Here is a 25804-nt window from a genome sequence, read left to right on the forward strand (position 1 = left end):
CACTGGCCTTTAGAAGTGGATATCTTTATCCTGAATATAAGATATTCAGTGTTAAAAACTACTGAAATAGGAAACAGCTTCTTAAACATTTTCAGTGAGGGCTGTAAGTTTCTTGAACTATTTCGAGCAAAGTTCCTGGAGGGTGAACAGTGGGAATTGTGGAACAGTAGTGAGATGCTTTGTGTCTGACTACAAATGGATGTGAATCCATCTATGGTGAGAGAAAACAAAGATAACACTCCGTGTCAATATGAATGCATATAATTGTGCAAGTTTACAATATTTGACACAAGCAATGGGAAGGACAGGCTGTTTTAAAGAGCTTACAATGGTAAAGAATTATTCTCTACATTGTCCTTTCCATTTTGCCTGCTTCCTATTACAGCAAAGTGCTATAAGTACTATTTCCCACTACAGTGGATGAAGGCTAATCTTAGTTGTCACAATGACTGCATCTTGAGTCAAGTAAAACCCAAGGTTCTGGGTACTCCCGGGAAACATTTTCTTAATTAGATTATTTCAAGCAGGTAGACCCATCCTAGCTTTTGCCCAAACCTTCTGGTGGATGATTACACCAAAGGACACAGGACAAGGAAGTGTTGTTTTCTTTTGCCTGCCTTCTCTTACTCTTTCTGGCAAGTTTATCTATCCTGTTGCTATCTGATATTAAATTCAACTTCTTCATGATTCCAATGCAATCAGAAATCCAGCAGCTCTCTTGGAATCCTCAGGGACACACGCACCAGACTGAGAGTGCTGAGACATCTGCCCTGCGGATGAACTACTAATTCTTGACTTTTTTGTCAAGAGATAGTCAGTGTTGGACTATCCAGACCACATATGCTCCTAGGCATTCTGTGTGTATGTGTGTGTGTGCATGTGAATATATATATATATATATATATATATATATATATATATATATATATATTTAGCTCTGTTCTTTAGCAAATCCTAAAAAAACTCACCATCAGATCAGGGTGGAAAGCAATAGCTGAATGTATTATTTTGTACAAATAAGCACACACAAGAAGTTTGGTAGATATATTTTTATTAATTCATGTGGGTGTTAACAGGACAGATTGAAGTGATCTTTCTTATTTTGTTCTAAAATAATTTCAAAATAGTGTTGTCATTTCATAGTCCTAATTTTCTTTGAAAATGTTAACTTGAAAATGAAGTCAAAACGTGTTTTCCACAAATAACTGAGTTTTATATAACAAGACAATGTTTGTTGAGAGAACAATGGAAATGGTAAAATTGAAGGTACATGTTTCCTTAGAAATCTCTCTACTGTCATAAAAGCTTGTAAAGTGAAGATAGCGATTTTTGTTTTTTTTTTTTAATATTTTGGTTTCTGTTTTGTTTGTTTTCTGCTACTACTTTGCATCAATAAGCATTAAGTATATGATTAATCATTGAGATATATCTACTTTCTAACTAAAAGCATTAAGTATACACATGAGCATTAAGATGTCTCTAAGATTTCTAAATGTGATATAGTTTGTTTTCTTTTTTCCTAATCATAGACTAGATGAACGAGAAGAACTGAATTGCAACAGCACACAAAACAGCAATAAGTGCAAACCCTACCTTGCACTTTTCCCCTTTCTCACTGTGGTTGCCTTTTCCTTTACCCCCACTGCCTTTGTCATGCCCTGAGTGATGCTTATAGGTCGAGAACAGAGCACTGGGGCTATATGGCCCCCACAGCTCTTGGAGACCATTGAAGGTTTCATATTGGCGTCCTGCACAGACCTTGAAGCGGTAGCGTGAATTTGCATCATAGTTCGAAAAGGAAAAGGAAGTGTTTGGTCCTTTGTAAATCTAGGGAAAAAGGATCAAAGGAAAATTATGGTTTCCTTTTCAATTCAAAGTAGATAGAATTTTATAACAAGCAAAATGAAAATTATTTCATGAACATGTTTGTAACAAAAGAAGAAGTTTACTCAATATTTCTAATGTCCTGAGAGGATTCAGTATTGCTTAGATAATTTTATTCAATAAAGCAGAGCAAACCCTACAACTTTTAAAGCTTAAATACATTATGTATGTGAACCATGGGTTAAGGCTAGTAGGAATCAAGAGATACTGCATAATTCAATGAAATAAGTAAGTTAGTTGTCTCCAAATAAAGACATACATTTTATGGATGAGATGGAATTTGGGATAAGATTTAGTTGAACACCTTTAGAAATGACTTACTCCCTGCCAAAAGGGCAACCCTCCACTGGACATAGAACTATAAATCAGTTTCTTAATCCTGATTATCCTATAACTCCTCACTCCTTAGACCAGGCTGGCCTCAAATCCAAGGTCCACCTGCCTCTGCTTCCCAAATCTTCGGATCAAAGGCAGGTCCCTCCACAACCTGGCATTTTATTAAGGCAAGGTCTCTACCTCAAACTTGCTAGGTAGTCAAGAAAAGCTGTCTGTATCCTACTGCCTATACCCAACAAGTGCTGAGGATAAAGAAATGTACTGCCATGCCTGGCAAAATGTTAAAGACTAAATTTGAGACAATATACCTGATGAGCCTTTTTTCCGGTGTTGACTTGAAGACAGTACACAATGGGGTCACCTTTAATTGGTTCTAAAGTCTCCCATTTGATCTCGCAACAGTTGTTATTCAGTGGATGTACTTTGGGTGCTGGGAAAAAAATTGCATTTTAGAAGGCTCTATTTTTTTTCCTAAATGAATTCTACTTTTTAAAAAATGATTTCAAATGCATTGCAAAAAGACTCATGCAATCACACAATCAACCTAATATATGAAGTACATAGCCATACTTTAGAAAGATATTTATGTATTTTGAGTGACGGTCTCGCTATGTAGATGTAGATGGTTTGGAACTCGCTGTGACGACCAGACCAGCTTTGAAGTCACAGATATTCACCTGCCTTTGGCCATCTTGTGCTGACTTTAAAGGCATGTGCTACCACATCCAACAAAGTATAATTATTATTGGAAATAATTTTGTTATACCATGAGGTACCATAATTGTAGCAAATCCTTAACAAAGTTATAACTTAATAGTGCTTTTCTGTTTAAGTTATATAAACTTTAATAGTGTCTCTTTAATTCTAGAATAATCTGCATTGTATTTACATAGTACATTGTACATTTAGAAGTGTTTTTGTATTAATAAAAGCATTATTGTAGGAGTTCAGAAATTATGTGAGACAGAAAGGAGAGGATAATTTATTTCATGATATTATTCTCTATATTTTAAGAAAATGGAGAGTAGCCATGGCAGGACAATGGAGGGTGACATAAAAATCTCACTCTGTGTATTTACAGGTTGTTATCAATGTTCTTAATGGATGGATAGTACTTGGTTTTGTATGTTTAGGTGGGCAATTATATCTTATCAATTGAATCTAAAAAGAAAAAAGAAAAAAGAAAATGGAAGCTAAACATATAGGTACGGTAGTCAGAACAGAAGAAGGCATTATTGTCATCTAAGCACGATTATTTAAATTGAATTCATTTCAGTTAGCAGGGCAATAAAGAAGAATGATTTCATATCAACGTTGAACTTGGGGCCTAGAGAGATGAGTCCAAAGTTAAGGCACTGGCTCCTCTTTCTGAGAACTGAGGTTTAATTCACAGGAACCATATGTCAGCTTAGAACTGTCTGTAATTCCAGTTACAGGGGATTTGTCACAGTTGTACATGAAGGGAAACATTAATACACAAGGAGTAAATATAAACAATGAGTCGACTCACGAGGAAAGACAGGATCAAGCAGACATCCCAACTGGGAAATGGAAAAGCAATCCTCAAGTCCAAGGTTCTGAGAACTGCAGACTCGTACTCATTGTTAGTGTGATACATATAGCACTTTACTCCTCAGAGTGTCTCCCATCTGTGGGACTCAATGTCTCACTCTTTTTCTAAAGCTTTATTGGAATCATTAATTCTATTTTATGTGTGTTTGCCTGCAGATATCTATGGGTAGCAGTGTGTATGCTGGTGTTCCTAGAGGTCAGAGAGGGCAGGAGATGACCTGGAACTGGAATAATGAATGCATATTTTTGAACCAGCAAGTGGGTATGGGAATCGAACCCAGGTCCTCTGAAAGAGGAACAAGTGCTTTTAAAGTCTGAGACATTGCTTCAGCTCCATGTCTTACTTTTAAAAGTGTAGTGGTGAAAGTAGATGATCTCTAAGATATTTAAAAATACTGATTGTGGGAGTTTTATTAAACCATTTTTATGGTTTCCAAGGCATGGATTCTCTGTGAAGCCCTGGCAGTCCTGAACTCACTCTGTAGATGAGACTGGCTCCCAGAGTGATGGGATTAACGGCTTGCCCCACCACTATCAGGCCTGAAATCTTCAAGAATCTTACATTGCCCTTTAAATCCCCAGTTAAGCATATTTTTGTGGAATTTTCCTAGTAGTGAATTTTTAAAAATTACTTCTAGTTTTATAGTAAGATTTAATTTTTAAAATTTTAAACTGTTTATTTCACATGTGTGGGTGTTTTGTATACATGAAAGATAATGTCTGCACCACCTTTGTGCCATGAATCTATGGAGGCCAGAAGGGTAAATAGGTCCCCTGGAACTGGAATTAAGACACTGGTGATCTTCCAAGTAGGCAGACACTGGGAATCAAACCCTGGTCTTCTGGAAGAGCACCCAGTGTTCTTAACCACTGATCCAACCCTCCAGCCATGAGATTTAATTTTTAGTCAGCAAACAAAACAACAGGTTTCTTCATGGCCTTCTCATGCCCTTTTAGAATTGATTAATTTCCTCATTTGCTGTTCATCCAGCTTCCTGCTCTCTCATGCTACTGGGACGTCTCCACCTCCAACCTTCCCCCTTCCATAGTATGTGTTTGATGCCCTCAGTACCCCTTCCTGAGAGCCTATCTTCCACCTTTTGATTTCCAGTGCCCTGGCCTCTACCAAGAATTACTGTAACCTAAACACATTGATATAAAAACTCAAAAGGAAGAGTTTTCATGAGACAGTACATGTAGCCTGTGTCTTTCTGAACCGGGTCTTCTGACTTAATCTCGTATTTTCTAATTACGTCTCAATTCAATATATGTTCTGTAGAAGCACCAGTAAAATGGCTACTGTGTGTATTCCATTTACCTTTAAGTGCAGTTGGTGGGGACTTGGTTGTAGTGAAAGTGTAGATGTCAGACTCTGGTCCTTCCCCAGCTTCATTACACGCCTGGATTTTAAACTTGTATTGTGTATATTCAGTCAGTTTTTGCACTTTGTGAGTCACATCTGTCCCACGGTAAATGACAGAAAACCTGAGAGAAAGAAGATAAAGATCGGGGGGGGCAGTGTTATAGTCATCACTGAAGCCCAGAGAAGTCTAATTAAGCCAATAAGGTACAACAACAACAAAAAGGCCAATAGAAATCAATATGGTTGCATATGTGTGTGTGTATGTGTGTGTGTGTGTGTGTGTGTGAGAGAGAGAGAGAGAGAGAGAGAGAGAGAGAGACAGAGAGAGAGAGAGAGAGAGACAGAGACAGAGAGAGAGAGACAGAGACAGAGACAGAGACAGGGAAAGAGAGACCTAGCATGCCCGACAGGATAAATCAGTTTAATCTTCTTTCTACTGCAGTAGATTTTAATTGGGAAGTGTATTTACCTGCCAGATCGGTCTTCCATTAGTAAGTTGTAGCTGATAAAGATCGCACGTGACTTTTTGCTGGAGACTGTGCCCCATTTGAGTCTGAGACTCTGGTGTCCATAGACCACACAATTAAGCTGTGGAGGCTCTGGTGGCAGTGGTTTGGTTTTGCATCTTATTGATGGGCTAAAAGGGCTTAGTCCATAATGATTGATAGCTTGAATTCTGATTCTAGTGGTAAAAGTAAAACGTATGAGTTGATATTTAGTAAATAAAATTATTTTCTTCATATACGCCAACCCACTCTATTTATATTAGAATGATGATGGTACTGAGTACAAGACAGATTTCCAAGAAGTAATTACTATTGAGAATATTGATGGCAAGCAGACATGGGCTCTTGTTGCTATCAACTCTCACCAATTAAGTAGAACTCTTTTCAAAAGGCATCTGAAGTGTATGAAATACACAAATGTGTATGTGTTCAAAATTCTCAACACTCTCTTCATGTACCCAAAATAAGATATAGTGACTTACCGGTATGTAGTATTAGGTTGTAGATTTTTCAGAACATACTCGGTTACCCTTTTGACAGTCACGATTTTTTTATCTCCATATTCAATGTTATATCCAGTGATCTGAGAGCCATGGCAGTCTGGCTCCTCCCACCGGATAGCTATGCAAGTTGATGACTGCTTGGCAGGCACTTTGTTTTCAACTTCTTGTAACATTGGAACCATTGCTGGTACCGTTCCAGGTGTTGTCACTTTTGCAGTTCCTCCAAACATTCCAACCCCAACTATATTTACAGCCTGAAAAACACATGCTTTGTTAGCAATTCACTTCAACCATTTTCTGTGCATGGACCATTTTGTGGCATAGGGAAACCATGAGTCTTAGACTCATATTCTAACCTTTTGTTTCTATGCTGCAGGAATAAAAGGTGAGACTCGCAAGCTGCATTTTTAGGAATGAGAAGTGAGCACACCAGGGAAAGAAAGTTGAGGGTGTTGATGTGGATATTTTTGGAAAACTATACCTCTAAAATGTCACCTACCACTACACTAAGCTGTTCACTATTAGTCTTCATGCTTGAGTTTCTATCTCTGTTTCGATACCATCCAGTTAATCAATTTCAGTTTCCTTGGGAAAGCATTCATTATCATGTTGTTTGACATTATAGTTTTATATATATATATATATATATATATATATATATATATATATATTCTGTACCTATTTTCTTCTGGAGACAATGTTTTCAATATGTATAGACCAACACCACAACCAGGAAATCGCCATTGATAAAACCCACTCGTGTTAGTCAGAATTGTGTGCACTCCCTTGTGTGAGTATTTAAGTTTTATCCAGTGACTAGGACTACTTCAATTTTTTTTCTTTTTTTCAGAGCTGGGGACCGAACCCAGGGCCTTGCGCTTGCTAGGCAAGCGCTCTACCACTGTACTAAATCCCCAATCCTCAATTTTAAGAAGTTTTCCTTACAGGTTCCTGTGTCTTTCTCTTATAGCCACAGAATATTCCTATACTGTCCATCTCCTCACCTCTGGAAACCACTAATTGTTAGCCATCATTACTACAATTTTGACATTTTCAGAATAGTATATAAATTAAAAAGTGCTACAGATAAACTTCGATGCAGGCTCAGTTTCCAGTTATGCCAATGGTGTGGAGAGCTTTCAGCAATTGTGTATACTAATAATTTATTCACTTTTATTACTGAACAGTGTGTCATAGTGTAGGTGTATCATAGTTTATTTAACCACACATTTGTTGAAGGATGTATGAGCTACATTTAGTTTTATGTCCTACAAGTAAACGTTAGATGCTACTGTGCTCTCTTTGGGAAGGGCTATACTTTTCATTGGTAACACATTGGTAACATCGATTTCCTCATGTCTCAGGCAGCACTCGTTGGACCATTAATTACTCCTTAGCTTAGGCGGTCTGAAAGAGATGGAAAGGTGTTTCCTGGTGCATTTCCCTAATAGTCAATGTTGCTGACCCTCTTTTCTTGCACTCATTTGCCATCTGTATATTCTCTTTGCTCACTAATCTTTACCCATTTCCTAACGATGTTTCAATTCACTGTTGAATTTGGAGAGGTGTTTATACTTTTAGGTGCTATTCCTTTGTGACACACACACACACACACACACACACACACACACACACACACACGTACTTCACAAGTATAATCCTCCAGCCTTTAAGTTCACTTTCATCCTGTTTTGACGGTAGAGAAGTAAAAGTTTAAAGACAGAGCTTCTTGCTCTGTTCCTCAGGTTGGAGCAAATCCTCTGAGTGTTAGGGATCCTAGAATTTCAACCTTGAGTAGTAGTCGAGACTCCGTGTACATGCCATTTTGCTTGCCTTGGTTTCTGGTTTTATTTTAGTGTCTATTCTCTGGAAAGGAAGACTGTTAAACTCACTGTTAATTTATCATTAAATGATTTGTAGAATTCTCTAGTGAATCCTTTTGGGGCCTGGAATTTCTGAGTGTTTTTTTTTTTCCTTTTCTATTTTCCGGAGCTGGGGACCGAACCCAGGGCTTTGCGCTTGCTAGGCAAGCGCTCTACCGCTGAGCTAAATCCCCAACTCCCTGAGTGTTTTTAATATATAGAATTAATTTCCTTTATCACTTCAGGGTTATTTATATCACCTAGGCTCAGGTTTAGAACTTTTAACTTTTGAGGACTAGTTTCATTTGTACACATTTATATATGTAAAATTATTCTCTGTTTGTAAAAATAATGCTGTTTTCATCCGGAAATTAGTGATTTCTATACATTCTTCTTAGTGGAGATGAACCCAGGCCTCTTACTCTGACTGCCTTCATACCTCACAGACCCCTCAAAAACTGACTTCACTCTGTTCGATCTCAAGGGTGCTTTCTTTTCTAAGTGCCTTTCACCTTTACCTCTTCAGTGCTTGCAAGCAGGCCTTAGGCATTCTAGCCCAACTGCTCTGATTACCTCCTGCCTGTAGTCTTTGTCTAAAGGAACTCATGGCAACTATCAGAGCTGGCACCTTATGTTTCTAACTTCAGGCAAAGCCTGTTCCTGTCGTGCGTCACAGCCTTCAATCTATCCCTACTACGTTGTTTTTTCCTGTCCTCTCCTCTATTTCGTCTGTTGCCTCCAGTCTTGTCTGATATGTTTTCTACCCTGCAGGCTCTAGACAGCCCTTCCCTCCCATATCCCTGACGCTCTGCTCCTAGCTACAGACAACTCCCTTCTTGTGACAAACACACATCTGACCATTACTCAGAGACAGTAGATGACTCCCTTGAGGTTTCCCACCAGCTCAATTCCACCCCAATTCCTGGGACCCTGGATTGGTTCATTGAGGGTAGCTCCCTCAAAGACACCCCACTGTTTGAATCCCATTGATGAGGGATGTCATGAGAATCTCAACTGCTTCCCTTCTCTGAGAGGAAGAGGCAAACTTCCTTCTCCTTAAGCAGGCAGATGGCACTTGCCAGGGTCCTACTGCAGTGTTCATTTACCCTGAGTCTCTATACCTACTTACATATAGCATCATTCACTCTGTCTCCTAGATAACGGCAGTTTCCTTACACCAATGGTCACCACCATAACCAGTGAGAGGCTTTCCCCTCTCCTCCTTGAAGCATTCATATTGTCCAAAGGGGATGCTACCATCCAGTGCCAAGGGTATCTCTGAGACAAAAACTTTGTCACCCTGAGGAATAGAATGGTCTATCTGTGGGTTGGCCTAGATGTTCAGGGCCTGGATGTGCCCCACTGACTCCTTTCTCTGTATATATCAACGTTTCCTGATCCCTGCATAGTATATTTTTCTACTTCTGTTTTATATTTTTAACCAGAAACTATTGGTATTCACAAATCAATTTACTTACTGCACATGTCTTTTCAGAGCTGGGGCACTCCTTTTTGTCATGATGAGTACCTTTTGCTTTTTTGCCTCGCACAGGTGCTTCAGACTTCCCATTAACAGAACGATTGTCTACAAAATATGTAAAATCTACTCAGTTTCCCTTTTCTCCTCAAATCTAGGTTGGTACTAGTGATGTAACCCAGTGTTTTGTGAATACTAAACACAAATACCATCATTTGGTTACATACGGAGTCCCTAGGATTTAGCAGTGTTTCTTTAAAACAATAAAACATATTGTACAGTGAGTTAAGACAACTCTTTAAAACTGTGTCAAGTAACTTCATAACTTGACTTTGACATTAAAATGATGGGTTGTCAATTACCAATGATTGGTGTGCTCAGAATTATTCAATTCTGTTCTAACAGGAAACCCCACTTGCTAACATTAACATGTGCGCACCAATCAAAAGTCACAGGATAGGAAGTTTAGGGACAGTTGTCAGTCATATAAGGAAGCCTTACTCACCAAGAAGGTTGACATCCCTTCCCTTGGTTTTACTATGTAAGGGCTGCGAACTGCAAGACTCAGGAGGAAGAGCAGGTGTCTGAATTGTCAATACATCTGAAGGCTGAGAGAAACACAAGGTGTTGTTACTACTGTACTAAATTCAAGATCAGCGTCAGAAAACATTTACTGATAGGACACTTTAGTTCAATTCTCCATTGGAGAACTTTGCTTTGTGGTTTCTTACACGGCTTTGGCCTGCAGGTGAAGTGCAAAAGACCCTAAGTTTATAAGTGGTGCCTGGTTGGAGGTCATCGTACAGGAATTCCTGCAGTGTGCCACTGTAGATTATTTTCCAGAGATTCCCTGAAGGAAGAAGAGAAATTTGGTTCAATTCCTTCATCAATCATGTATAAATGTTGTAGGTCACCATAATAGTTAATGTATGCATGGTATAAATTTTTTATATATACATATATATATATGCGCAATCTGTATATCATATGTATGCTAAGAAACAACCAGTTTGGGAAATAAGTGGATCCAATAGTATTTTTAAAGATTTATTTGTTTTATGTATCTGAGTATACTCACTGTCTTCAGACACACGAGACCTCATTACAGATGGTTGTGAGACTTGGGGATTGAACACATGACCTCTGCATTAGCAGTCAGTACTCTTAATCACTGAGCATCTCTCCAGACCCAACCCAATAATATTTTTATAATTGTTAAATAATTTCATTCCAGAATAGTTAAAGAAAAATTGTAAGTGACCAGTAAATAGTAATTTCTTATTAAAATCCAAAGGAATCCAAATATGTTCTGGGTTTTGGTTTATAAGTGTGGATTAAACTAGATTTTCTTGTACTGGTAATTGTCCCATGTTCACACGAGACACCTCTATTTGGTGAATCCAAGTGAAATATTTGTACTGGACCTGTGAACTATATTTTGAAAAAATTCTACATGATTATAAGATTATTTCAAAATAAAATCTTTTAAAATTTGTGTTGACTTACCAGCATCTGAATTTTCACAAACTTCTAAACTGTAACTTGAAATTTTCATTTCACCATTATCTTTTGGTAAATCTAACAGAAGAAATAAATTTAAGTGATACTTTCAATCATAAATGTTCATAAAAATTTTATCTCGAGACTCCATGAGAGAGAGACCCAACCGCCAGGTCAGGTGGGCACTCCTGAGGCTGCAGAGGGGAAGAGACCACCAACACTGCTCACCCCTGCCCACATCCCTGGCCCAAGAGGAAACTGTATAAGGCCTCTGTGCTCCCGTGGGGGAGGGCCCAGGAGCGGCAGGACCCCTGCCTGAGACACCGCCGGAACCTGAAGGAAACAGACCGGATAAACAGTTCTCTGCACCCAAATCCCATGGGAGGGAGAGCTAAGCCTTCAGAGAGGCAGACAAGCCTGGGAAACCAGAAGAGACTGCTCTCTGCACACACATCTCGGACGCCAGAGGAAAAAGCCAAAGACAATCTGGAACCCTGGTGCACTGAAGCTCCTGGAAGGGGCGGCACAGGTCTTCCTGGTTGCTGCCGCTGCAGAGAGCCCGTGGGCAGCACCCCACGAGCGAACTTGAGCCTTGGGACCACAGGTAAGACCAAATTTTCTGCTGCAAGAGAGCTGCCTGGTGAACTCAAGACACAGGCCCACAGGAACAGCTGAAGACCTGTAGAGAGGAAAAACTACACGCCCGAAAGCAGAACACTCTGTCCCCATAACTGACTGAAAGAGAGGAAAACAGGTCTACAGCACTCCTGACACACAGGCTTATAGGACACTCTAGCCACTGTCAGAAATAGCAGAACAAAGTAACACTAGAGATAATCTGATGGCGAGAGGCAAGCGCAGGAACCCAAGCAACAGAAACCAAGACTACATGGCACCATCGGAGCCCAATTCTCCCATCAAAACAAACATGGAATATCCAAACACACCAGAAAAGCAAGATCTAGTTTCAAAATCATTTTTGATCATGATGCTGGAGGACTTCAAGAAAGACGTGAAGAACTCCCTTAGAGAACAAGTAGAAGCCTACAGAGAGGAATTGCAAAAATGCCTGAAAGAATTCCAGGAAAACATAAATAAACAAGTAGAAGCCCATAGAGAGGAGACACAAAAATCCCTGAAAGAATTCCAGGAAAACATAAATAAACAAGTAGAAGCCCATAGAGAGGAGACACAAAAATCCCTGAAAGAACTCCAGGAAAACACAAACAGTTGAAGGAATTAAAAATGGAAATAGAAGCAATCAAGAAAGAACACATGGAAACAACCCTGGATATAGAAAACCAAAAGAAGAGACAAGGAGCTGTAGATACAAGCTTCACCAACAGAATACAAGAGATGGAAGAGAGAATCTCAGGAGCAGAAGATTCCATAGAAATCATTGACTCAACTGTCAAAGATAATGTAAAGCAGAAAAAGCTACTGGTCCAAAACATACAGGAAATCCAGGACTCAATGAGAAGATCAAACCTAAGGATAATAGGTATAGAAGAGAGTGAAGACTCCCAGCTCAAAGGACCAGTAAATATCTTCAACAAAATCATAGAAGAAAACTTCCCTAACCTAAAAAAAGAGATACCCATAGACATACAAGAAGCCTACAGAACTCCAAATAGATTGGACCAGAAAAGAAACACCTCCTGTCACATAATTGTCAAAACACCAAACGCACAAAATAAAGAAAGAATATTAAAAGCAGTAAGGGAAAAAGGTCAAGTAACATATAAAGGCAGACCTATCAGAATCACACCAGACTTCTCGCCAGAAACTATGAAGGCCAGAAGATCCTGGACTGATGTCATACAGACCCTAAGAGAACACAAATGCCAGCCTAGGTTACTGTATCCAGCAAAACTCTCAATTAACATTGATGGAGAAACCAAGATATCCCATGACAAAACCAAATTTACACAATATCTTTCTACAAATCCAGCACTACAAAGGATAATAAATGGTAAAGCCCAACATAAGGAGGCAAGCTATACCCTAGAAGAAGCAAGAAAATAATCGTCTTGGCAACAAAACAAAGAGAATGAAAGCACACAAACATAACCTCACATCCAAATATGAATATAACGGGAAGCAATAATCACTATTCCTTAATATCTCTCAATATCAATGGCCTGCACTCCCCAATAAAAAGACATAGATTAACAAACTGGATACGCAACGAGGACCCTGCATTCTGCTGCCTACAGGAAACACACCTCAGAGACAAAGACAGACACTACCTCAGAGTGAAAGGCTGGAAAACAACTTTCCAAGCAAATGGTCAGAAGAAGCAAGCTGGAGTAGCCATTCTAATATCAAATAAAATCAATTTCCAACTAAAAGTCTTCAAAAAAGATAAGGAAGGACACTTCATATTCATCAAAGGAAAAATCAACCAAGATGAACTCTCAAACCTAAATATCTATGCCCCAAATACAAGGGCACCTACATACGTAAAAGAAACCTTACTAAAGCTCAAAACACACATTGCACCTCACACAATAATAGTGGGAGATTTCAACACACCACTCTCATCAATGGACAGATCATGGAAACAGAAATTAAACAGTGATGTCGACAGACTAAGAGAAGTCATGAGCCAAATGGACTTAACGGATATTTATAGAACATTCTATCCTAAAGCAAAAGGATATACCTTCTTCTCAGCTCCTCATGGTACTTTCTCCAAAATTGACCATATAATTGGTCAAAAAATGGGCCTCAACAGGTACAGAAAGATAGAAATAATCCCATGCGTGCTATCGGACCACCACGGCCTAAAACTGGTCTTCAATAACAATAACGGAAGAATGCCCACATATACGTGGAAATTGAACAATGCTCTACTCAATGATAACCTGGTCAAGGAAGAAATAAAGAAAGAAATTAAAAACTTTTTAGAATTTAATGAAAATGAAGATACAACATACTCAAACTTATGGGACACAATGAAAGCTGTGCTAAGAGGAAAACTCATAGCACTGAGTGCGTGCAGAAAGAAACAGGAAAGAGCATATGTCAGCAGCTTGACAGCACACCTAAAAGCTCTAGAACAAAAAGAAGCAAATACACCCAGGAGGAGTAGAAGGCAGGAAATAATCAAACTCAGAGCTGAAATCAACCAAGTAGAAACAAAAAGGACTATAGAAAGAATCAACAGAACCAAAAGTTGGTTCTTTGAGAAAATCAACAAGATAGATAAACCCTTAGCCAGACTAACGAGAGGACACAGAGAGTGCGTCCAAATTAACAAAATCAGAAATGAAAAGGGAGACATAACTACAGATTCAGAGGAAATTCAAAAAATCATCAGATCTTACTATAAAAACCTATATTCAACAAAATTTGAAAATCTTCAGGAAATGGACAATTTCCTAGACAGATACCAGGTATCGAAGTTAAATCAGGAACAGATAAACCAGTTAAACAACCCCATAACTCCTAAGGAAATAGAAGCAGTCATTAAAGGTCTCCCAACCAAAAAGAGCCCAGGTCCAGACGGGTTTAGTGCAGAATTCTATCAAACCTTCATAGAAGACCTCATACCAATATTATCCAAACTACTCCACAAAATTGAAACAGATGGAGCCCTACCGAATTCCTTCTACGAAGCCACAATTACTCTTATACCTAAACCACACAAAGACCCAACAAAGAAAGAGAACTTCAGACCAATTTCCCTTATGAATATCGACGCAAAAATACTCAATAAAATTCTGGCAAACCGAATTCAAGAGCACATCAAAACAATCATCCACCATGATCAAGTAGGCTTCATCCCAGGCATGCAGGGATGGTTTAATATACGGAAAACCATCAACGTGATCCATTATATAAACAAACTGAAAGAACAGAACCACATGATTATTTCATTAGATGCTGAGAAAGCATTTGACAAAATTCAACACCCCTTCATGATAAAAGTCCTGGAAAGAATTGGAATTCAAGGCCCATACCTAAACATAGTAAAAGCCATATACAGCAAACCAGTTGCTAACATTAAACTAAATGGAGAGAAACTTGAAGCAATCCCACTAAAATCAGGGACTAGACAAGGCTGCCCACTCTCTCCCTACTTATTCAATATAGTTCTTGAAGTTCTAGCCAGAGCAATCAGACAACAAAAGGAGATCAAGGGGATAAAGATCGGAAAAGAAGAGGTCCAAATATCACTATTTGCAGATGACATGATAGTATATTTAAGTGATCCCAAAAGTTCCACCAGAGAACTACTAAAGCTGATAAACAACTTCAGCAAAGTGGCTGGGTATAAAATTAACTCAAATAAATCAGTTGCCTTCCTCTATACAAAAGAGAAACAAGCCGAGAAAGAAATTAGGGAAACGACACCCTTCATAATAGACCCAAATAATATAAAGTACCTCGGTGTGACTTTAACCAAGCAAGTAAAAGATCTGTACAATAAGAACTTCAAGACACTGAGGAAAGAAATTGAAGAAGACCTCAGAAGATGGAAAGATCTCCCATGCTCATGGATTGGCAGGATTAATATAGTAAAAATGGCCATTTTAACAAAAGCAATCTACAGATTCAATGCAATCCCCATCAAAATACCAATCCAATTCTTCAAAGAGTTAGACAGAACAATTTGCAAATTCATCTGGAATAACAAAAAACCCAGGAGAGCTAAAGCTATCCTCAACAATAAAAGGACTTCAGGGGGAATCACTATCCCTGAACTCAAGCAGTATTACAGAGCAATAGTGATAAAAACTGCATGGTATTGGTACAGAGACAGACAGATAGACCAATGGAATAGAATTGAAGACCCAGAAATGAACCCACACACCTATGGTCACTTGATTTTTGACAAAGGAGCCAAAACCATCCAATGGAAAAAAGATAGCATTTTCAGCAAATGGTGCTGGTTCAACTGGAGGGCAACATGTAGAAGAATGCAGATCGATCCATGCTTATCACCCTGTACAAAGCTTAAGTCCAAGTGGATCAAGGACCTCCACATCAAACCAGACACACTCAAACTAATAGAAGAAAAACTAGGGAAGCATCTGGAACACATGGGCACTGGAAAAATTTTCCTGAACAAAACACCAATGGCTTATGCTCTAAGATCAAGAATCGACAAATGGGATCTCATAAAACTGCAAAGCTTCTGTAAGGCAAAGGACACTGTGGTTAGGACAAAACGGCAACCAACAGATTGGGAAAAGATCTTTACCAATCCTACAACAGATAGAGGCCTTATATCCAAAATATACAAAGAACTCAAGAAGTTAGACCGCAGGGAAACAAATAACCCTATTAAAAAATGGGGTTCAGAGCTAAACAAAGAATTCACAGCTGAGGAATGCCGAATGGCTGAGAAACACCTAAAGAAATGTTCAACATCTTTAGTCATAAGGGAAATGCAAATCAAAACAACCCTGGGATTTCACCTCACACCAGTGCGATTGGCTAAGATCAAAAACTCAGGTGACAGCAGATGCTGGCGAGGATGTGGAGAAAGAGGAACACTCCTCCATTGTTGGTGGGATTGCATACTGGTAAAACCATTCTGGAAATCAGTCTGGAGGTTCCTCAGAAAATTGGACATTGAACTGCCTGAGGATCCAGCTATACCTCTCTTGGGCATATACCCAAAAGATGCCTCAACATATAAAAGAGACACATGCTCTACTATGTTCATCGCAGCCTTATTTATAATAGCCAGAAAGTGGAAAGAACCCAGATGCCCTTCAACAGAGGAATGGATACAGAAAATGTGGTACATCTACACAATGGAATATTACTCAGCTATCAAAAACAACGACTTTATGAAATTCGTAGGCAAATGGTTGGAACTGGAAAATATCATCCTGAGTGAGCTAACCCAATCACAGAAAGACATACATGGCATGCACTCATTGATAAGTGGCTATTAGCCCAAATGCTTGAATTACCCTAGATCCCTAGAACAAACGAAACTCAAGACGGATGATCAAAATGTGAATGCTTCACTCCTTCTTTAAATGAGGAAAAAGAATACCGTGGCAGGGAAGGGAGAGGCAAAGATGAAAACAGAGACTGAAGGAACACCCATTCAGAGCCTGCCCCACATGTGGCCCATACATATACAGCCACCCAATTAGACAAGATGGATGAAGCAAAGAAGTGCAGACCGACAGGAGCCGGATGTAGATCGCTCCTGAGAGACACAGCCAGAATACAGCAAATACAGAGGCGAATGCCAGCAGCAAACCACTGAACTGAGAATAGGTCCCCCGTTGAAGGAATCAGAGAAAGAACTGGAAGAGCTTGAAGGGGCTCGAGACCCCAAAAGTACAACAATGTCAAGCAACCAGAGCTTCCAGGGACTAAGCCACTACCTAAAGACTATACATGGACTGACCCTGGACTCTGACCCCATAGGTAGCAATGAATATCCTAGTAAGAGCACCAGTGGAAGGGGAAGCCCTGGGTCCTGCTAAGACTGAACCCCCAGTGAACTAGTCTATGGGGGGAGGGTGGCAATGGGGGGAGGGTTGGGAGGGGAACACCCATAAGGAAGGGGAGGGGGGAGGGGGATGTTTGCCCGGAAACCTGGAAAGGGAATAACACTTGAAATGTATATAAGAAATACTCAAGTTAATAAAAAAAAAAAGATATTGTCTAAACGTTTCAAATTTTCTAGGTCTTTTATTTCTGAAGTGCAACAAGTTGGAATTAAACTTGTTTAAACATATCAAAGCATTATATTTAACTTTGGAACTTTTATTAAAATACTTCTTGTTACTCTAAAAAATTTCATCTCATAAATTATAACTTTTCAAAAATTGTTATATTAATATCTCTATAATAATAATAATGCCTAAACATAATAGAATCTATATACATGCATTATCAACCATCAAGCATTTAGAAACCATTTCCAAATTTTGATGAAGGGACTAAAATAAAAAGCATATAGTGAATAATTAACATTTACCTAGTTTATAGGTAATAAATTTGTATAAATATAAATTCTGGTTAAGTTGACATTCACCTGTTACACATACTTCTATCTATGGTCCTTATTTTGGATATAAATACATCTTACTTGGATGATGGTTTTCCACAGACTGATATAAACTTCAACCATTTGCTCACTTGTGAATTGTTAAGCCATCAATAGGAAATTCTATATTAAATTATAAAGACATTATAGGGGTTACAAGTAAACTCACTTGTAGGGCAGAGTAGTTCCCATGCAAATGAGAATATTTGCTTAGTGAAAGTGAAGGAAGACATCTTCTCAATAGTAAATACTAGTATAGAGAGAACAAAGTTTCCACAGAGAAGCATTATTTACCCCATCCAATTGTCACTTGGCGGGCATGGATCGTTCCCACTACGTGTGGTTTATTAGGGCATCCAGGCCTAGCTGGACGGGTAGTATATTTTACTTCTCCACTGGGGTTGCTCCTTCCTTCCAGATTGTAGGCAAAAATCTGTTTGAGTGAAAGAGATCATTTTATTGATCAATGGAAATTACTGTGTGGTTTAATAATGTATAGAGTACCTGGTGTATGAGAATCTCCAAGAATTAATTGCCAAATAAAGTTTCATTTCAAGAGAAAAAACCAACTTATAAGTCATGCTACATACCCGAAACTTGTATGTAGTATTTCTCTGAAGATTTTTCACGGTGCAAGAGAGGTCCTCTCCATTGTATTTAGGTTTAAAACCTAATCCCTAAAAATGCAGGAGAGTAAATTTATCAAAAAAGACTAAATTCAAGGCTTAGCTTGAATTTACTGTCCACCTGAAAGGTTTTGAACCCCAACGTGGTCTGCATCAGGTCCTCTGCTTCTATGTTATGATGTTAGCTTGGTGTTCTGAGAGACTCCTAACAGAGGGAGTGAGGGGATGTCTCTGACTTTTTGCCTGCTTCTGGGACCCTTTCTCCTCTTGTTGGGTTGCCTCATCCCACCTTAGTATGAGGTTTTGCCCCTAGTCTTCTGGTAACTTGATATGCCATGTTCAGTTGACATCCTTGGAGGGCTACCATTTTCTGATGGAATGGGATTGTGTGTATCTGGGGAAGACACAGGTTGGAAAAGCTGGGACAAATGGAGGAGGAGAAACTGTGTTTTGGGTGTACTGTATTCTGTGAGAGAAAGATCTATTTTTCAATAGAAAATGGAGGTAATTTTTGTTTTCCAAAGGTCACTTTTTCAGGAAGTAATGAGGTAGAACATGTGAAAGCAGGTAGCCTATTAGTTACAATCCGGAACTCATCTCAATGTTATGAGCTTAATTCAAACTTTGGTAACATGTGCACAGTAACTCGTACTAATTGACTAGCTCTTTGACACAGATTTGGAATTTCTAACGGAAGTAGTTACTCACACATGAGGAAACTAGATAAGAAAGGCCAGGACTTGAGAATTAATTTGAAGGTGCTTAAAGATAAGTGTGGCCACAGAGAGTCACCTAGAACAGGCCTGGAGTTGAAGATGCTAACAGGCTTCTTTGTATAGAGACTGAATAGAGCATGGACCTCTTGCATTCAGCTCGTTGTGGGATCAAGGAGGCCTATGCAGACCTACACAACACTGTCTCTGCATTGATTCCACTCTGAACACAGGGACTCAAGGTTTGTTTGTTTTCCAAGTGAGAAGTCTAAAAAGTTATTGAAAGGTGAGGTGAAGATCATAGAGTAAAAAAGAAGGAAAAGGAGACTTACAGACTTTGCTTCCTTCATCTCTAGCACATAAGTAAGGGTATCATTAGGGTTTGGGTTTGTTGGGGCACACCATTCTAGAGACAAACTGTAGACTCCTGCCTCTTTCAACTTAGGTGGCAGAGGTGCTGAAGGCGTGTTTTCCGACGTATAGAAGACTGCTGTTTCACTGAAATTACTGGAACAACAAGTTGAAATGAAAGCATTATTCTTAGGACCTCATGGTAGGATAGCCTTTCCAGTGGTGCAAATAATTCAGTGTACCTGCAGCCGAAGTGATTTTTGGCAGCCAATCTGAAGGAATATTTTGTCGATGGGCTCAGTTTAAAGAGCTTGTGCTGTTTCCTGGGCCCAGTGTAACAGCTTTTGAAGTCTTCACCTATGCCCTAGACAATGCACACAAAATATTACCAAATTTAAAAATACCACACTTAACACATGTTCACCACAGCATTAACCATTCAAATTCAGGTGATTTTTTAAAGATACCTGTGTACCAGGTCTAAGCTACATGGGTTCTTAACATTGACTGAGGGAACTGGACACAAGTCCCTTGACTGAGGGAACTGGACACAAGTCCCCATCCCTAACCCACAGTGTTAACTGTTAGTTTCTTCCCATTGAACCTCACAGGATGTCCAAACCAGAGATAAGGGCAGGTCCTCTGACCAGCAGTAGTTGGCCAACACAAAATGAACTCGATGGTAATTTGGAAGATTTTAGGGGGGGCATATAATTCATTGCCTAGCATTACCTACAGGTCTTTTAAGTATATATTATGGTTTCTGAGTTTGTGTCTTTATGAGACTTCTGTGTGTGCCCAAGTGTGTGTCTTTGGGTCTATATGTGATCCTTTGGTTTTTTTCTTGGCTCTAATTTCTTGTGGTCACCTGGTTATTTTGTTCTGTTGTGGTTTCATTTTTAACTGTATCTTATTCTATTATTTTATTCCCATGTCTTGTGAGAGGCCTATTTTCTAAAGAGAAATCAAAGGTGTGGATTTGCCTACGAGTGGGTTGGAGTGCAGGTGTCTGGAGTTGGTAGAAAGGAAACAGTAATCAGAGTATATTGTATGAAAAACAATGTCTTTTTAATAATAAATGACCATACCTCATCCCATTCCAATAGAAAGTGGCTTATTTTGGATCCATTATCATTGCAACCCTGAAAAGGTCAGAACGATTAATTTGTGATCATTTATTGTTATACAGCACTCATATATCCTGCACATATATTGAGTATATGTTTATGCAGTGAATTTGTACTGCAAAATTTTGTATAAGGATATTTGTTTTAATAACAATTTAGATTTAAGTTTAAGATACGCATTGAGATTCTTTTCACAGTAAAATCCTTACTTTCCATTGTAAGTTCAGGCTGTTCTTGGTTCTGCTAATCAGTGTGGGTGCAAGAGGAGGGTCTGGTTCACAGCCTGGTGTTGTGAAGCTAACCACTTCAGACACATTTCTGTGTTCTCCATCTCTTATGATTGCAACTCTGAAAGGGGAACAGAAATTGTTGTAAGAGGTAAGGTCCTGAGTTGTATGTTTGTTTTTCTAGACTTATTCTTTGTTCTTTTGTTGACACTTATTGAGTATACATAGTAATGGCTTTCATTATGGCATTCTCATATATGACCATCCTCCTCCCTCCCCTTAAGCTCTTTGGTCCCTTCCCATGCTCACTGATCTCCTTTTTCTTTCTAACGGCTCACTTGCTTTCTACTTTCTTGGTTTTTCTTCTTTACCTTTTTTGCTAGCCTTATGAGTTTAAACTATGGTAGCTTATCTGAGTACTTATGGGCACTTTGCCAGCAAATAAGTAGCTAGGCTGCCTTCAGGAATTCTAAGTACTAATTCATATAGATTAAGGAGTCTTGGCTGGCTACAGGCTGCTGGTAGGTTGTGTGGGACACAGTTCCTACCTTAAGAAGTAGACCGTGCAAGGCTGTAGATCATGTAGGACCACAGTAACGCCATCACCACTGTGAAGACAACGTTTGTTTATATGGGATCTCACATATGTTTAACAGCAAAGTAACCAGTCCTAGTCTCATAGTAACTGAATAACTGATAAAGAACCACAAGAATTCCTGAAGTTTTTATCACTTTAAACCCCTTTATATTTGAGCAATATAGTATTGTTTGTAGGCTGTAGCCTCCATTTAGGAGCATATCAAGTTTTTGGGGGATGGTATGATCTGGGAGGTATGTGGTTTTTTCCACCATCTAGTGGACACACAACAGAGCTGCTCTGGGTCTCTAAGGCAGCTACTTAAGTTCGGTTGGTGCGGATACACATCTGCAAATCCAGTCATCTGCCCATGTGCACACCTGCACCCAGAGGAAGCTGAAGGAGCTGAACAAAGTAGTCATCAGGAAGGCAGCTACCACAAGTTCTCAGTTTGTCTTGTCCCTTCATTAAATTTTTATACTACAAACCAGCAATGATGTTACTCATTCAAAGCAGTCAATTTGTATTGTACTACTGAATATATTTAACGATACTAGTACAGATCTGCTTTTAGTAGTTAATTTAGAGTGCAGATAGCAAATGCTTTGAAGAACACACTTCTCGCACAGTTCATTCATTCATTTTATGAGGCACTTTCTGGGTGAGATCCTGTCTGTCACATGAACAGAGGGATTATATTCCCTTTGTCTTCCTGAGCAGACACCAAGGAATTTGTTCTACCTCCAGATCCCATAAAGCCCCCTCTAAAATGGAAGGTATTGATAGTTTTAAGCAAAGGCTACTCAAAAGCTAACGGTAATCAAGGAGGAAGCAAACAGGCAATCTCCTCCTTCTGCTGTAGCTCCTCCTCTTCACCGTCCTTCCTCTCTCAGTACTGAGAGCTACGTTATATCTTTTAAAGATAGTGGTGCTTGTCAAGTACATGTCATACCAGAAAGAGATTTCCACGCAAGCCAAGTTTGCATATCCGCATCTCTGCTATGCAGTACAGCGGATTGTAATTTGGGATTATTAAATCGCACAACTTTAAGTGCTAATTATCAAAGAAATAAAACTTTACATAATGTCACATTTTTCTTTTTTTCTCTTTTTCAAATAAAATCACATTTTCTTATCAAGTCTCTGACTAAAGAAGAAAAAGTGTCAAAATAAATTTGTATTTATCCATCCATCCATCCATCCATCCATCCATCCATCCATTCATCCATCCATCCATCCATCTAGGTTTTCAAGTTATGGTTTCTCTTGAGTATAGCCCTGGCTGTCCTGGTCCTCACTCTATAGACCATTCTGGCCTTGAAATCCGGGATCAGCCTGCCTCTACCTCCTTAGTGCTAACATTAAAGGTGAGCACCAGCACTGGCTGGCTGGTGAGCAGATATTGTTAAAACATAGTTTGACCTTATCGTGATTTGTGGATTGGTTTGGTAACCTACTACTAAGAACTTGCCCCACTCAAAAAGAATTTAGGAGAATATGAAGAAGTCATCCTATGTATAACTTGGGGCACAATGACTATATGTTTCTATTGTACATTTGAATTAATTAATATGATACAATTAAAAAGACTTACGTATAAATGTGTTTATAGATTCTGTTTTTACCACTGCTGGACAGTGCCAATTCAAATGTCATAGGAAGATTAATATCATATTTTTCAGTATTGTTCAGAGTCCATGACACTGTAGCTGATCGTGTTTGAATATTAGAAACCTAAAATGTAGAAATACAAGAAGTATACTTAAAAATCATAATATGTACTCTTGAATGCAAACTTTTCTTTAGTTGTTTGAGACTAGGTTCAATTCCCATATTATGTGCTTAAATACTCATTAATAGTTAGCCACCATTCCTATCTTTAATGATCCCACATTGGATGTTAATGTATCACTCCAGAAGATTTTGAAAATATCAACGCAGTAAATACTCTAGAGAACAATAGCAGTGATTTTGGAGGGTTTAGGTAGGAGAGTTTGGAGAGCATTAAATTTTCACTTTTGTTACGTACCACAGGTTTTTCAATGTTGAAAAAACATGGCTTTGTTCCATATTTTGTATTGTGTCCTAAAGGTAAGAAAAAAACACCTCAAACAAAATAATACATTGACAACAGAGAATAGAGTTAGTTCACATTATAAATATATCATTACTATGAAAAGTAGTAAGACCCAACTAAGATTTATATTAACATAAACTCTAATAGGATATTTACAAAACTTCTGAATTTAAATAAAATCAGCAAAATGTGTAGGATTGAAATCTATAATTATTCATTAGAAGACAACTAGAAAGGATTCAAGGACATATTTCTTTATTTAATATGTATAGTTGTGTGTGTGTGTTGGTAGGAATGTAGTTCATGACCTTTGGCATACTATACAAGCACTCTAGCACTGACATTGATCCTAACATTCCTCATGGTTTTAAAAGGCAGCCTCGGTATGACTTTACCTATGTTATTTGGACTTCAAGAGTGCACTAAGTGTCCTGTCATTTGCTACATATAAAACCTGAAGGACATTATACTAAATGAAATGAGCCAAGCTCAGAAAAACAAATATGTCATGATCTCACTTGTATGAAGAATTTAATGAAGTTGAAAGACACATAACAATCAGGGCATAGGAGCAGGGAGGAATTGCTGGTCCTAGGGAGTAAACTTCATATAGGAGGAAGAGGTTCTGGGAGCTCTTGAGCAGCAGGGTGAGGTAGTCATTATAAGGTATATTTCAATACAGGAGACAGACATTTCATATGTTTCAACGTAAAAAGCAGTCCAAATTGATAATTGAGATGATTGTTTTAGCTTCATTTACTAATTCCACATCATATTTATATATTCCATATATAAGTATGTGTCAAAATGTCTCATATCACTTCATGAGTTTAGGCTTATTATTTGTCAATTAATAATAAATTAAAAATAAATTAGAAAAATGGAGGTACACATTAACGAGTTAAAAAGGAAACAGAAGCAAAGAATGTCACTCTAATATTTTGAGTTGGCTGGCAAGGTGACATGGGGTGTAAATGTGCTTCCCACCAAGCACTGTAACCTGAGTTTGAACCCGGGGCCTGCATCTTTCAAAGGAGAAAACAAACTCCCAGAAGTTGCCCTCTGATTTCCCTCATTCACTTACACACACTGACTAAGTAACCAATTATGTGTAATAGAAATGTATTTAAAAATGAGCCGAAAGTCCAAATACTTTGGCTTGTATCCTCATTGGCAACAGACTGGGCTTCCTGATTTACCTCTCAGTGATGCATTTGATGACTGTCTCTTCTTTTGCTTTTCACCTGATATCTGCTTATTGACTCCAGCTCCCATGTTAGTCTCTGTCTTTCCACGATTTTCTTCAGAAGTGGTTGCTGCACCAGATGGTCTGAGACCATCTTTAATTGAGGAGCAGGTCTGAGCATTTTCAGTGATGAGAGCATTGCAAGCACTCTCAGAAGTATAGCTCGGAATACTCTTAGTATCTGGTGGTTCGTGAGTTTCATCAGTGGTGACTACATTGTAAGTACTTATGGAAGGGCCTATGATATTGTTATTGATGTCAGTGTAAAAACCAGCATTTAAAGTAGGAATACTTGTGGCACGACCAGAAGAACTCGTGTTTCTGTCAGTAGTGTTAGTGTCTGGAATATTGTCAGCCATGTTCTTGGAGTGCTGTCAGTAGTGCAAGCCTTTAAGACAGTATTCAGAGAGTAAGTGTCCAGAGGACTGGTATCAGTGTTAGTGCTTGGAGCAGTATCCACAGTGTAAGGACAGAGTGTACCAGAAGGAGCAGATATGTCAATGACTTTGTTCAGAATCAAAGGGGTGTCACTAAACGTGGAGCTAGTCTTGTGTTCACCAAATTGGTGATCTCTTGTTTCTTCCTTGAATATTCTCCAATCGTTACAGTCCTTTCACCAAACAGGCTATGATTCAGTCTTCTGTGAGGATAGGTCTCTAAGAGAAGTAATAAATGCAATAAAGTTTAGTAGTCACCTCATTCTCTCACGTTCTTTCACCTAACCATCCAAAGAACACTGATAAATCACAGTTGACTTTAAAAGTTTTTCTTACTTTGCTTCAGTGCCAGTATTTGGCATTTATGTATATGTTTTGTGTATATGTGTTTAGAAT

At 38.7% G+C, this 25804-nt stretch overlaps 1 protein-coding gene across 1 annotated transcript; it reads right to left on the reverse strand.

Moving 5' to 3' along the window:
- Positions 1-1530: 1530 nt before the first annotated feature.
- On the reverse strand, positions 1531-25330 carry LOC120099144 (fibronectin type III domain containing protein 3C1-like). Its single transcript, XM_039100151.1, has 19 exons — positions 24925-25330; positions 23678-23733; positions 23243-23382; positions 21620-21679; positions 21054-21192; positions 20806-20859; positions 19960-20081; positions 19699-19873; positions 18618-18704; positions 18322-18460; positions 11010-11081; positions 10235-10353; positions 10009-10111; positions 9505-9611; positions 6144-6418; positions 5625-5837; positions 5111-5277; positions 2529-2650; positions 1531-1827 (listed from the first exon to the last, which is right to left on the reverse strand). Exons 1-19 carry the CDS (start codon positions 25328-25330, stop codon positions 1531-1533), a joined length of 2853 nt encoding a protein of 950 aa, XP_038956079.1.
- Positions 25331-25804: the final 474 nt, after the last annotated feature.

This window comes from Rattus norvegicus, chromosome X, assembly GCF_036323735.1.
Source record: "Rattus norvegicus strain BN/NHsdMcwi chromosome X, GRCr8, whole genome shotgun sequence".
Taxonomy (NCBI): domain Eukaryota; kingdom Metazoa; phylum Chordata; class Mammalia; order Rodentia; family Muridae; genus Rattus; species Rattus norvegicus.